General features: G+C 41.1%; 1 protein-coding gene across 2 annotated transcripts in view; it reads right to left on the reverse strand.

Annotated features, from left to right (window-relative positions):
• Positions 1–937: 937 nt before the first annotated feature.
• Positions 938–14719, reverse strand: part of LOC115193732 (gamma-adducin) — a 39780-nt gene continuing 25998 nt past the window's right edge. For both annotated transcript variants that reach the window (XM_029752688.1, XM_029752687.1), the window contains exons 3-15: positions 13942–14086; positions 12914–13065; positions 12524–12604; positions 11725–11874; positions 11031–11174; positions 10645–10743; positions 7240–7413; positions 5811–6071; positions 5369–5485; positions 4872–4961; positions 3493–3616; positions 3254–3340; positions 938–2999 (exon numbers count right to left, since the gene is read on the reverse strand). In XM_029752688.1, the coding sequence (XP_029608548.1) occupies positions 2770–2999; positions 3254–3340; positions 3493–3616; positions 4872–4961; positions 5369–5485; positions 5811–6071; positions 7240–7413; positions 10645–10743; positions 11031–11174; positions 11725–11874; positions 12524–12604; positions 12914–13065; positions 13942–14086 (1854 nt within the window). In that variant the 3' untranslated portion in view covers positions 938–2769. The remainder of the gene's footprint in view (positions 3000–3253; positions 3341–3492; positions 3617–4871; positions 4962–5368; positions 5486–5810; positions 6072–7239; positions 7414–10644; positions 10744–11030; positions 11175–11724; positions 11875–12523; positions 12605–12913; positions 13066–13941; positions 14087–14719) is intronic.

The following is a 14719-nucleotide window of genomic DNA, read 5'->3' on the forward strand; positions in this document are numbered from 1 at the left end:
TGCTGGCCCATGTTGACTCCAATGCTTCCCACAGTTGTGTCAAGTTTGCTGGATGTTCTTTGGTGGACCATTCTTTTTTTCTATTTTTTTTTTTAGCCCCTTTTTCTCCCCAATTTCGTGGTATCCAATTGTTAGTAGTTACTGTTTTGTCTCATTGCTACAACTCCCGTACAGACTCGGGAGAGGCGAAGGTCGAGAGCCATGCGTCCTCCGAAACACAACCCAACCCAACCAAGCCAAGCCGCACTGCTTCTTGACACAATGCACATCCAACCCGGAAGACAGCCGCACCAACGTGTCGGAAGAAACACCATACACCTAGCAACCTGGTCAGCGTGCACTGCGAAATACACCAATTGTGCGCCGCCCCATGGGCCTCCCGGTCGCGGCCGGCTGCGACAGAGCCTGGACTCGAACCCAGTCTCTGGTGGAACAGCTAGCACTGCGATGCACTGCCTTAGACCCCTGCGCCACCCGGGAGGCCCCTAGTGGACCATTCTTGATACACACGGGAAACTGTTGAGCATCAAAAACCCAGCAGCATTGCAGTTCTTGACACAAACTGGTGCACCTGGCACCTACTATCATACCCCGTTCAAAGGCACTTAAATATTTTGTCTTGCCCATTCACCATCTGAGTGGCGCACATACACAATCATGTGTCAATTGTCTCAAGGCTTAAAAATCCTTCTTTAACCTGTCTCTTCTTCATCTACACTGATTGAAGTGGATTTAACAAGTGACATCAATAAGGGATCATAGCTTTCACCTGGTCAGTCTATGTCATGGAAAGAGCAGATGTTATGTTTTCTACTCAGTGTATGTCAATGTTTGTTGCATGATTAAATGACATAAAAATGCAAAAATATAGAAAAGAATGCAAGCAATACTGTATGTTTCAATCAACAATGGACCATGGTAAAATAAAACAATCACGTAAACGCACACTGTTTTTATTATATGTTGTGAATTGTCATTTCCTAAGGAATGTAATGAAATTCTATGAAGCTGCTATACAGAGCACAAGTTATATTACAAAAGCTCAGTCCATACAAAAGCAATTCAAACAAAAGAACAAGAACAATATAAGTATTAGTAATGCAGGTTACAAACTGGGAATGTGAACACGATATACTGGGTTTATGCATCTAAGCTTGTAATACTTCAACAGACCATAAACTGACAAGCATCAAAACATACTAAATAAAATGTCAGACCGTTGCAAATTGATCAACCTTCATTTCAGTATTGCATTTAAAAACAGCTTCACAAAACACAGTATTTACAAAGGAAAACCATGTTTCTCCCTTTGGATTGAAGCAAATCATTCACATTGCTTACTGGGATAAATCCAATCCTCGATTTATACCATCTCTGGATGTTTTACTTTGTCTTTAGGTTTAACTCAGGTCCAGAGAACAGCTTTTTTTTTTTTTTATATAACATATTGCTATTAAGGCCACACACATTTAATTAAATGTTTGTGAAAAGTAGACTCCCTCTTGTTAAAATACTATAGTGACCTTAGTTAACACCTGGTGACCTAATCAAGATATTTTAGCCTCTTGGGGAGACAAAAAAGGTACAATGTAGCCATAATCAGAGAGGAAGTTGAATATCTCTACTGGAAGCTTCACAACATTTGTTTTTTGCTATAATCTTGCATTTCTTCCTTCAATGTCAGATTTCTCAAAAAATATATATATGTTAAGAGGGGCATCCGTTAAACATTTTATTACATTTGTATGGCCTAATCAACTTTCAAATGATCTATCAAAATACTGTCTCAACAAATCTTTCACATTCATATAACATTTCCATAGCCTTACATAGGCCTAGCTATCTCATATCATTACATTTGTCATTTCGCTTTCAGTCCTATGATATCCATGCCTACATAATCGGTGAATGTGGTAAAACGTATTCAGCAATATTGAGCTCCTGGAGATTGTATTAATCATCATACTTTCAGTCCATTTAGTCACAATAACGGATAAGCAGCAACCACTAAAATAATACCACTGGCATAAATAAAAGTTGAAAAGTTTCTGCCTAGCTAAAATTGCCTTCTCTGTCTTGCATTGTTAAAAGTATTATGTATAACAAATGGATTATTAAGAACACAAATATGTACTGTAGTGTATATCAAAAATGTTAACCGAATAACCATAACCATAAACACAACTACAACCCATACTTTATCCTACTCATAAAAATCTACTAAAACAGCATTATGTCTAGGTCCAGATACAAACCAACCACACTTCTTCTACATTCAATACATCCAGGCACCAGGATATGACACTCACTTGACACTGCCTCATGACATTTACATGTCTTACCTCCAACTATGGGCTACTGTACATTCAAGGACGAGCCGACTGGAAAAAGGATCTGACCACAAATACATAGCAGGCTAAATGTGGTATTTCAGTGACTTTTCTATTTTAAAGAATTCGTTTCTGTAGCTATATACTATCATGTGTTTTGATTACACAATGGCGAATTGGCTATTGTAAATACTGAGAACAATAAAGCTGATTCACTACATGTTCATCACCATGCCTACTATTCATGTGTGGAGTCCTCAGAGGAAGTAATTGAGTAATAAGAAGATTGTAATAACAGGCTTATTGTCACAGTTGCTCCCTCCCAAAAGCTATTAAGATCTTAGTGAGTCATACATTTCCTCTCTAAGGAACGCACCTCATCCTATGATCTCATCTCATACCAAACAAGCTCACATGGCTTTCTTCAGCTTCTCTCCCTCTAGGACTCAGCCTTCTCCTTCTTTTTACTCATTTTTAGGAAGGAGGGAGTGCGAAACTTTTTCTTCTTCTTTGGGGACTTGGTTTGGCTCTCAGGGGTCTTGTCTCCCCCTGATTTCTCTGTTATGGAGATCTCAACCGTTTCTGTGGTGCTGACGCTGATCTTGGATACCCTGATGTTCAGTTTCTCCTCCAGTTCTTCCATATAGTCGTTCCCATTGGGTATGATCTCTGTTAACAGGAAGAAACCAAGTCAGTGAGGAAGGGTTGGTGAACGAAGCACTTATACACTTAAAAAAAAAGAAGAATACTCCTTTACAGGAAGTACGAATATGACAATTTTGTCTGTAGTGCCCCCTTTCCAAAACTCTATGGATTAGAACCAATGTTTAAGGGAAGGAATGCCCTGATTTAGGAATTAAGCATCTCATTGAAACTCTATTTCACACAATGGTCTTGTCCCTTTCTAATGAAATAGCCTATACCTTTGGCTGGAGACATGAGTGGAGACAGGGACAGTGAGATGGTGGACTCGTCAAAAGTTGTCATCTCATCTGTGACATCATCAGCATCTGCAAGTTCAAAGTTCAAGGGTTATCAATAGGGCCTGGCCAGGTAAAACTTTGGGCCCTAGTCATCACTACTGTAGATAACAGAGGTGGGAATAGAATTATCTTCATCATGACAGAGTTGATATTTGTAATGAGATAGGGGAGAATCATACCATCCTGACCCAGCTGCCTTTGCTCCAAAACACTCTTATACTCTTCTAGCATTTTCTCTGTCAGCTCACTGAAGGGGTTGGGAGGAAGAGAGCGTGTCTGCTCCTCATCCTCAATGATAAAGGCCTGAGGGGAGAGAGGTACATAAAAATGGGGTTAAACCTTTAACTGCTAGACATACTGCTTAGTGACCAATGAGCTCCACCAATGCAGTTAAACCTAAAACCATTGGTAAGGCCAATACATACCTGTGATCTCCAACCCAACTACTTCTCTGAACACATAATATAAGGATGGACCAATGAAGACCCACATTAGTCTTCTGATCATGACAACTATGAAACTCACTACCATATGGGCAGTTCCACCAATTAGGTGCCTTTTGAGAAGTGTAACTTGCCAATTTTTTTTTGTCAATTTCAATTAATTTTAACATTCTGTCATAAAGATCACATGTTCAACTTTATAAAATCAAGTTTTCCCATCTCAACAGCTTTAATAAAAAATTGACTATAGTAAGTGCTATACACAGTGCCAAATAATGTGACAGGGTTGACGACTTCATCTTAAATCAGCCATAAAATCTCTTGTGACAAATCAAATGTTATTTGTCACGTACACATGTTTAGCAGCTGTTTTTGCGGGTGTAGCGAAATGCTTGTGTTTCTAGCTCCAACAGTGCAGTAATATTCTGTCATAAAGAGCACATTTTCAACTTTATAAAAAAGCAAGTTGGAATGGAAGCGTGTTTTGTGCAACAGGGAACGCAAGCTTCACAACAAAACATTTCTAGCCTATGGATAACAGGGTTGACATGTTGTGCTCGACACTCAGTTTTCCACCACAAAACACCAGAAAATGGCCATTGTTCAATGTTCCTTTTGAAAAAAATATTTAAAAAAGGAATAGTTTCACCATTATAAAACGACAATTGAGTTCAGGTAACTGGGTTGACTTTATAATAAGGGACAGACGTAAATGAATCACAAATCACATTAAATAAATAATAATCTTCAGAAATGACTGTCAAAGCATCAAAATAACTCGGGCTTTAGAATGATGGTGAAAACTTGGCTGAAATGATGGAGTTAAAATCTCCCTAGAGGTGACACAGGGTTGACGGACATGTCAAAATGGACATGTCAAAATGCTTAATTTTGGCACTTTTGCAAGTCCCTTAGTCAGAGTATACATCTGATTTATTGAATTCTCCATGTGGTCTATATTAGAGGGCACTTCATTTAATATAACAGGCTTTTTTATTTATTTTATTGGTGCACAATTTCTACTTAAAATATCAAAGGGACGCAAAAGGCAAACATTTCGTGGAACGACATATCATGTTAGGGTTGTGTGATGTGATGTTGATCCAACTACTTACAGGTCCTGGTATGGTGTCCACAACGATGCCAGCTAGAAGATGGGACTTTGGTCCTGAAGTCATATGATCACCAGTGTTCTGTTGCCTTATCTAAAAAAACAAATCTCCATTACAAATAATTGTAAGTTCTGTTTTCAAGACATTGGCATAACTCTGGGTAATTAGACCTATCTACTACACCCAAATGAGTCCCTAGACTAACGGAAGTCTATTTAGTCTATTTTTGTTCTGAAATGATTCAGTGACACCACATTTTGACTCCATCAAAATGAACAGAAAGGCTTTATGACTGATTGATCCTCTGGTCCACCCAGCTGTCATGCCAAAGGGAGACAGGTTGCACCCTATAGGTCACTGCGATCAATACCAATTTGCTTGGGAAGAGAATTCAATAGTACCTCCTATGGTCAGGCTGTTGAACTCAATATTTATCCCAGCCCAATATGTCTGAACTTTCAATCAGGAACATGATTAGAAAACACAATGCTCTAGCTCACCAGGTTCCTCTTCTCCAGAACATCAGTGGGGTTTGTGTTAAGGGGAACAAACTGGTTGGGGTCCTCGATCTTTATGGGGGTGCCAGTGCCATTGCTGGTCTCTTCAGATTTCATCCACTAAAAGGAAAGATATTGGTTTAATAAAGACATTTCAGACTGGAGCTCATTAACACATTTGATGCATTGGGTAAGCAAAGAAGATTTTATGTAGAAAAATGTTGGTGTTTCATACATACAGTTACACAAGATTCCACAAGAGGGCAGGCTAACCCACACATTTAAAACTGCTCTGGCAATCTACAGAAAAGCCTTATATATGAGCAAATATTTTAGCTCTGCCATAGGAACACAGATTGTTAGGATGAAGCAATAGAGATAATACTGCATGTCTACCAGTACAGTACGCAAGATAGATTGAAGAACAATGTTTATAGCAGCTCACCATGGTCTTGGTCCTGGGGCTGCACTCTCCACTGGGTGAACGTTCAGGCACATTGACCTTCAGGTAGCTGTTGGGAGAGTTGAGCCAGCGGGTCCTCTCCCTCTTCTGTTTCTGCACCAGGACGTTAAACGGTTTTCTCTGACCCAGATCACTGTCGACCAACGGGACAGTGTAGACCGTGGCAGGAATCTCCACGTCGTTTTTGGTCCGAATCTTTTCCCTCACTATGGGGTGGTGGTAGGCGTAGCCTGTCCGGTAACCCTAGCAACACAGAGACATTGTTTTAGTCCACCTGTCAAAATGGACTCCATGAAAACTCTGCCGCCTGTTATCCATCAACTGTAAAGCCTCTATACATGAATGTTAATTAGGAAATGTGATTTTCAAGGAAAAGGTTTGTGCAAAATAATTAAGCTCAGTACCACAAGGTGTTCTCTGTTAAGTGATTCGCACCTTGGCAGCATATAAAATCAAATTTTCGGACATTGGTCCTGCAGTTTTCCATCAAAGTTTGTAAGATTATTTCCATCTTTAACCATGTGAAACATTACACTCCATAAAAATGACTAAAGCCAGTGGTTTAAGCAGTTCCTAGAACACCCAATGTTCAGCCTCTCTAGTGAAGACATTCTTTACATTGTTGGAACACTTTGTACAGTACATATAAACAACACTTTCAGAAGTGCCTGATTTCAAAGGGAATAGATAAAGTCTGGCCACACAGTGCAGTTGGCAGGGGAAATGTTGTGTGGAACACATCAAAGAAAAGGGGGGTGGGGGACCGCAAACCCCAAACTCAACCATGTTGAGCGGAACCCAGGGAGTGTGTTGAGTTTTCCAGTCAATCGACTCTGAAGGATTGTGTGGTCTGTGCTCTTTACTCCACACAGCATGGCCTGCCATCTGGAATCCATGATGGGGGAGGCGGGCTATGATGACACAGAGCTGTACAAGCTAACACAGCTGTAGCCTACCCAGGAAATGGCATGTCATTAGTAGTTTCAGTAGAGGCTTTCTCAAAGCAGGGTGTGCTGTGCCCAGAGATTGTGTCTGTCCCTTATCATTAGTAGTGATGTTGAGATAGTAGTGTTTAAAGGGGAGAAGCCCTCTGAACATCACACAGTTATCTACAGGGGATGCTAAACAGACCCAGCATTAGCAAACAGTCTGCTAGCCGCAGCCTAAGATTGGACATTCATCTTTGATAAACCCCCAACGGTGTGGCACTCTTTAATAGGTTATATGGGACAATAATCGTGCATTAGTTCAAGGAGCTACAGCTGGCATTCATGACCTCCCATGTTTGATTCATGGGAGATCTGGTTGGGGTTATGATGTCAATGTATTCCCACACATCCTCAGGATGTGCATGGGAGAGGAAACGCAAAGCATTGTGGGAAAAGTCAGATAAAATAGTGAGGTCACTTACCAGGTTGTCCAGCATCCTCATGAGTGACTCGAACTCTGCCTCGCCTACTTTCCACTTGACCTCGCTGTCCACGGTGACCCCAGCAGCAGCCACTCCGTGGGTCAGGGGCTTGAGCCTCTCCCTGTCCAGGAGCACCAGGTCCTCCACTCCTGCAGAGCACTGCAGAGCACTGACCTGAAAGACCACATCAAAAACACATATCATAGTTAAGACCAGGAGTTTGTCTTGACCATGTGAAAAGACCAGGTCTGGCTAATAATGAGTAAAGTCTAAAACTACAGACGTAGTTTCTTAATTTGAACCTGTTTGCTACAGCAAGAAAAATGATCCTGCAGCAACAGGAAATGTGAATTATTATGTGGATAATAATTAATTGACATCTTTGTAGGAGTTGATATATTTTTTGTAAGGGAAAATCAATTCAAATTTCAAGGTGCAACAGTAGAGGTTAATAAAGCACAGAAATCCAAGACTGACCACATGTGGAATGACCTGCTCAATTGAAACACTATCCCAGACACATATGATAAGCGAATACTATCTGTCTGTTCCACATAGAGCTATGAGCTACAATGAGACTCAACCAAGTCCTAGAACACTGAACTCCACCTGGTGCTCTTTGAGAACAGTGGTTTCAAAGACACAGAGTCCTTGATTTAGCTTTGTTTTAACAGATGTCTGACTTATCACAATTTTTTCTCTCATGCAGAGAATGTAACACCATTCAATTGGAAAACAACCAACACCAAGTTTGATTCCTTTCCAAAACCAGGGACCATTTTTCTTCACATGAGGGAAACCATTCTACAAGTATAACCCAGTGATTTATATATACACTAGGGATGCACGATATATCAGTAAGCATATCGGAATCGGCCGACATCAGTTAAAAATTCCAACACTGGCATCGGCCTGATGTCTAGTTTAACGGCGATGTGCAAAACCGATGTCAAAGCTGACGTGCATACCTACAGAAACGTAGGTAGATGACGTAATGACGCCACGAAAAATACAGCGCTACACAGCATTCCTAACCTAGCCCACAATGTCTGCTGTGTGGATCTATTTTGAAGTTCAGCGACTACTTAGAACAAAAACACTTCCAACAACTAAACAAGTTCAAGTCGAGCAGTCATTTGAAAGAGTAAGAAAATTTCAGCTAGACAACTCAAAGGCGAAACCCATTAACGGCAAGATAATGGAATTCACACTACCAAGTAGACGCTATTTTTCAGATGTAGCCCTAAAGGAGTTACACAGTATTGTTGAAACACACATCCATGAGCTACTTGCCATGGGCGTCACTGCTATTAGCTTCACGACTGACATTTGGACCAGCGATGTCAGACCTATGAGCATGCTGAGTCTGACAGCACAGTGGGTCGACAAGGATTTCGTACTGAGGAAAGCCGTAAAGCATGCTCAAGAATGTGCTGGTTCTCATACCGCTGCTGCCATTTCAATCGCATTTGAGAACATGTTTCAAACATGAACACACTCCTAGCTCCATTCGAACAACTGACTCGAGAAATAAGCTCATCAACTGCGTCTGCAGCAGACGTAATTCCCTGTGTCACGGCATTGAAACGCCTGCTCAACAAAACTTCCGACAGACCGTGGGGTTAAACTTGCAAAAGTACTCAAGGCTGTGAACAAGCGATTCGGTGGCATTCTCTCTGAGCCTCTTTACTGTGTTGCCACCATGCTCGATGCTAGGTACAAGGACCGCTACTTCGATGCAGACAAGAAACAGGGTTTACGTGAAATGTTACAGACACAGCTGGACAAGATGGAAACCGACACAGTGACAGTGTGCACCGAGGAAGAAAGGCCACAGACAGAGCTGAAACTTCTCTGCTTGACATGTATGATGAAATCCTGGTTGAGAATGAAACGACTGAACAAATGAACAACGAAACAGCACAGCAAGTAAGTGAAAGAAATAGGTTTTGATTATGTTTTACTGGTAATGGGGACATACGTAAATGCCAACAAAATAACTTTTTGGTCAGTGTGTGTTTCAACTATTTAACTTAACTAGAATGCTTAAAATGTTTAATATCGGTATCGGGTTTTTTGGCAAGGAAAATATTGGAAATTGGTACATACCTAATATACACTATATATACAAAGTATGTGGACACCCCTTTAAATTAGTGGATTCAGCTATTTCAGCCCCACCCGTTGCGGACAGCTGTATAAAATCGAGCACATCTCCATAGACAAACATTGGCAGTAGAATGGCCTTACTGAAGAGCTCAGTGACTTTCAACATGGCACCATCATCATAGGATGCCACCTTTTCAAGTGAGTTTGTCAAATTTCTGCCCTGGTCAACTGTATGTCTTGTTATTGTGAAGTGGAAATGTCTAGGAGCAACAACAGCTCAGCCGCAAAGTGGTAGGCCACACAAGCTCGCAGAATGGGACCACTGAGTACTGAAGCACGCAGCACGTAAAAATCCATCCTAGTTTGCAACGCTCACTACCGAAACACTAAATTCGAAATGGCATCTGGAAGCAACGTAAGCACAATAACTGCTCGTCGGGAGCTTCATGAAATGGGTTTCCATGGCTGAGCAGCCACACACAAGACTAAGATCACAATGCGCAATACCAAGCGTCGGCTCGAGTGGTGTAAAGCTCGCCGCCATAGGACTCTGGAGCAGTGGAAACGCATTCTCTGGAGTGATAAGTCACGCTTCACCATCTGGCAGTCCGACGAATTTGGGTTTGGCGGATGCCAGGAAAACGCTACCTGCCCGAATGCATAGTGCCAACAGAAAAGTTTGGAGGAGGAGGAATAATGGTCTTGGGCTGTTTTTCAAGGTTCAGGCTAGGCCCCTTAGTTCCAGTAAAGGGAAATCTTAATGCTAGAGCATACAATGACATTCTAGATGATTCTGTGCTTCCAACTTCGTGGCAACAGTTTGGGAAAGGCCCTTTCCTGTTTCTGCATGGCAATGCCCCCGTGCACAAAGTGAGGTCCATACAGAAATGGTTTGTCGAGATCTGTGTGAAAGAACTTGACTGGCCAGCACAGAGCCCTGACCTCAACCCCATCGAACACCTTCGGGATGAATTGGAAGGCCGACTGCAAGCCAGGCCTAATCACTTAACATCAGTGCCCGACCTCAATAATGCTCTTGTGGCTGAATGGAAGCAAGAGTAGCAAAAGGGGGTACCAACTCCATATTAATGCCCATGAGTTATTAATTTAATACATACTGATGTGTTTAGACCACACAGGTTAAGTGAAGCAAAATAACACATTCTGTATATTGGATCGCAACACGCCCTCATCGAATTTACATGATAAGAACACAGAAATAGCAGTGAACTAACTATTTCATGACCTATACAATGATGTGGTAGAACAAGTGTGGCTGATGAATTAAAGTGTTACCTGGATTTCACAAGCCTGCTGTGAGTGGTAAATGTAGTGGAAAGCCTCCTCTATAGTTTCCCCCAGAGCAACCAGACCATGGTTCCTCAGAACGAGCACCTGCAAAAAGATGAAGCGAGGGATAACAACAAGTTCAAAAGGTGAAATGAATAAGTGAATACAAATACATGAAGAAAAAGAATTGAAGTGAAAACAACTTCCAGTAACACATTACATTTAGAATGCTCTTGTACCTGTGTAAAAACACCAATTACTACAGTAACAAAACAGTTTGATTAAACGGCAGGCAGTCTAATCTCCATGGTGATGGAATTCTGTGTGTTCTGTTTCTATGTATGGCACGCACTACAATACCCGTTGGTGTTGTTAAAGAAACCAATAGTTACCTTGGCAGTGGGCCCTAGGGCTTTCTGGAACTCCACCTTCTCGTCTTGATCATCCAAAATGCCTTGGTAACTGAAGTATGCAACATCGCCCAGAACCAGAGCCTCTTGGGAAATTGGCAAGATGCCACATTTCATTGAGGACACCTGTGAATTCAGGATAAAAGCAACTGTGACTATGCTGTGTCAACAACAACTACCTAAAGGCACCTTTTATTTGATTTCCGGCTGGTAAAACATCAGATATATTGCATGAACTACAAGAGACGACCTCAAAAGGCAACAGTACTAGTACATTAGGTGTACTTACAGTACAAACAATAACAAAACCAAGAGGTTTCTCTTAATTATAAACTGAGTTGTTCGAGCCCTGAATACTGATTGGCTGACAGCCGTGGTATATCAGACCGTATAACACGGGTATGACAAAACCTTTATTTTTTACTGCTCTAATTACGTTGGCAACCAGTTTATAACAGCAATAAGGCACCTTGGGGGTTGTGATATATGGCCAATATATCACGGCTAAAGGCTGTGTCCAGGCACTCCGCGTTGCGTCGTGCATAAGAACAGCCCTTAGCCATGGTATATTGGCCATATATCACACCCCCTCGGGCCTTATTGGTTAACTCGGTCATTGAGTATCATGGCCAGGTCCCATGGCCACTCATTGAGTTTTAGTTGAGAGTGTACTCACTGCAGCGGTGGCAGAGGTGTGGATGTGTATGATACACCTGATGTCAGGGCGCATGGAATAGATAGCAGAGTGAGGGCTGAAGCCAAAGTGGTCCACCTCCAGGTAGGTGGATCCCTGGTCGACAACATCACCAATCATGTTTACTTTCACCTGGAAGCAGACCCGGACACAATATCAGTAGGGCTACCATGGCAACCAGATACTGAGTCGGATGCAAAGCCGCACAACTGTACTGGGAATTATTCCAACTCACTGTAGGTCGTCGTTGTAAATAAGAATGTTCTTAACTGACTTGCCTAGTTAAATACAAACATTTTAAACTGTGCTACCATATTGCTGCACTATTAAAATAGATTCATTATTCCACTGTTGTTTTTTCTTATTTGAATTATTAGTTAAACTATATTCAGTTGTTATTATGATGATATTGCAAGAGGATTACAAGTAATCATTCTATTGGGACTTAGCGCTCCATCAATACTGTAACTATTGGCAACTACATGCTGACAACAAGCTGAAAAACATCCATTCAACAAAACTGTAATTTCTCCTTGACCCCTTGGTGAAGTAGAGTGAGGCGTGTCTCAGCACACCCAGAGGCTGTCTGGTTGGCTGGTTATTGATTATGTAGCTTATGTCAATAGTCTGAACACATATTCTGCATGATTCACACCTCAATGGGGTTTTCTGGATACTGCTGATAGTGTTGTTCACCCACTGGAGAAAAGCACAAACTGTTATTTTCTATGGTAGTTCTAAGAAATCTGGAATATGAAAATGCATGCACCATTATACCTACCAGATTGCCAGCCGTCACTTCAGTGAAAGAGAGCCCTTGTGGGATGATAAGAACATGGTCTTGTTCTTTGCTAACCCGGATCTGTACAAGGAAAAGGTCAAAAAGCAAAATGTCAAAAGGCATTGCCAAGAACAACATTGCACCGGTTACATACAGTAAACTGGATGTAGACTATTCTCAAGATAAAAATGTCTAGACTATTTATTTGTATTTCAACAATGCTTGAAAATTGCTAAAATAAAATGTGTATTGGGTGACCGAGGACTCCATGTGTCGTTTTGACATGCCTACAGTAATCACAATTCCTACTGTGCTTATAATGCTACATTAAGTTTGTGTTACATGTAAGTAGAGAGGTCTAATAAGGTTTTTTATGAGGGTAATACTCACAGTAATGTATGAGCTGGTGAAATGGGCCCAGCTGAAGAGGTCCACCAGTCTGTAGACACTGGCTAGCTTACAGCGACACTGTTTCTCCCCTTTAGTAAAGGATGCAGACTCTACCCCATAGAGGTCATTGACCGGGGTGACCATCCCTAGGCCTGGAGAAAACACATGCATTCATAGTGAACTGATGTGACGAGAGCACAGTGACTAACATCCCACAGCCTTCGTGACAACCACCACAAATTACAGCTTTCTTTGTGTGTTTACACAAGCTGGTGTGTTAACCTTTCATTCTACTTCAGAGATATAACATTTATGAATGTTCATGAAACAAGAACATTCTCCATGTTCAAGTTGCATTATGACACGGTCAATGTAATTTGATTTCTCTTTGGTTTGAGCTTACAAGCACCATCTATGCTTACTTGTTTAACTTGAGCAGCTCTTAAAATGGTCCTGCCTCGCTCTTACAACATTTAGTTCAAATGATTGCTATAAAAAAATGTCTTCCTCATAAACTCACTACATCTCAGCATCCCATGCTTAACTTTTGGATCATAAAAGCGGCTGTTCTCAGTACTTCTCATAAAAGCTCTGAGTAGTATATATTTTTCCTACTGTATAAGGGCATTGGACAAACCAGAACCCTATTCTTTTACAAGCACTTTAGGAGGGACTGTTGATTTATAAAGAGACAGTTCTGCCTCCATTACCTCAAAGCCACATTCCTAGTGTTTTTAAAATGGAACTTTTTAGCCGTAGGGTTCATAGTGACCGCCATTGAAAGGCGGAGGGCAACATAATTTACACTCCAGACAGCTGTAATACATTATAAAGTCGGGAACATTTGGTTCACTTAGAAACATTCGGAATATGGTCAACAAGTTATTGAGCAGAATTTTGCTGCATAAGGGCTCTCAATGTCACACGTTTTTGTGAATTCCATGTCCCAAAACGTTGTCAATGCAGAGAGAATCAGGATGCATCACTGAAAGACTATGCAGAATGCGCAGACCTACACAGCTACTTACTGAGAGGAGATGTGAAGGAGCCTGGCCCTCCCATAGAACTGGCCATGATCAGATCAGCTATCTGCCTCAGAGCCAGCAGCCCTGTTGGATTATTGCCCTTCGTCATCTGATCCTGGATCAGTCCTTCCAGTTCATCCTTAAACACCTGGAAACCAAACAATGACATGGTAAAATGACACACCTTGGAATCCATGACTCAGTGAAAATAGTTCCAATGACCACTGGCTTACATCTATCAATGCTTACCACTCCAGGATAGTGGTCACTGGTCACAAAGAAAATGAGGAAAGGATGTTAGCTGGGTCATTCCTAGTCTGCGGTGCCTTTTCTATCCCTAGGAAATATCATTTCTTATTTAGTGTAAAATGTGGATTTAAATATAAAGGTCAGGTGTCCTTTACCTTAAAAAAAAACAAAATATGGATCCTGAAAGGGAATTATATGCATTTTAAACACTTTTTGTCCATGGATGTAGGAGTTTTTGCTGTCCACAGGTGTAATTTATCAACCTCCACAAGAAATATAAGGCATGAAATAAATAAAATCTTTCCTTATTTTATAGTCCTAGTTAGTCTCTTTCATCAATACATTTTTTTCATGATTATTGAATTTATTACTTGTATTTAATATTTTCTGTGTCCCTGATACCACTTTCCATCCTGTTAGTTTGTTGTACTTCTCCATTTAAGAAAACAACCTCTTCCTACAAATACCCCACATTCAGGAAGTGTCAGAATTTATTTGGTGGGAAACTTTGGTGCAAAGCTAAATAAACATA

The sequence above is a fragment of the Salmo trutta genome, chromosome 5, assembly GCF_901001165.1.
Source record: "Salmo trutta chromosome 5, fSalTru1.1, whole genome shotgun sequence".
Lineage (NCBI taxonomy): Eukaryota > Metazoa > Chordata > Actinopteri > Salmoniformes > Salmonidae > Salmo > Salmo trutta.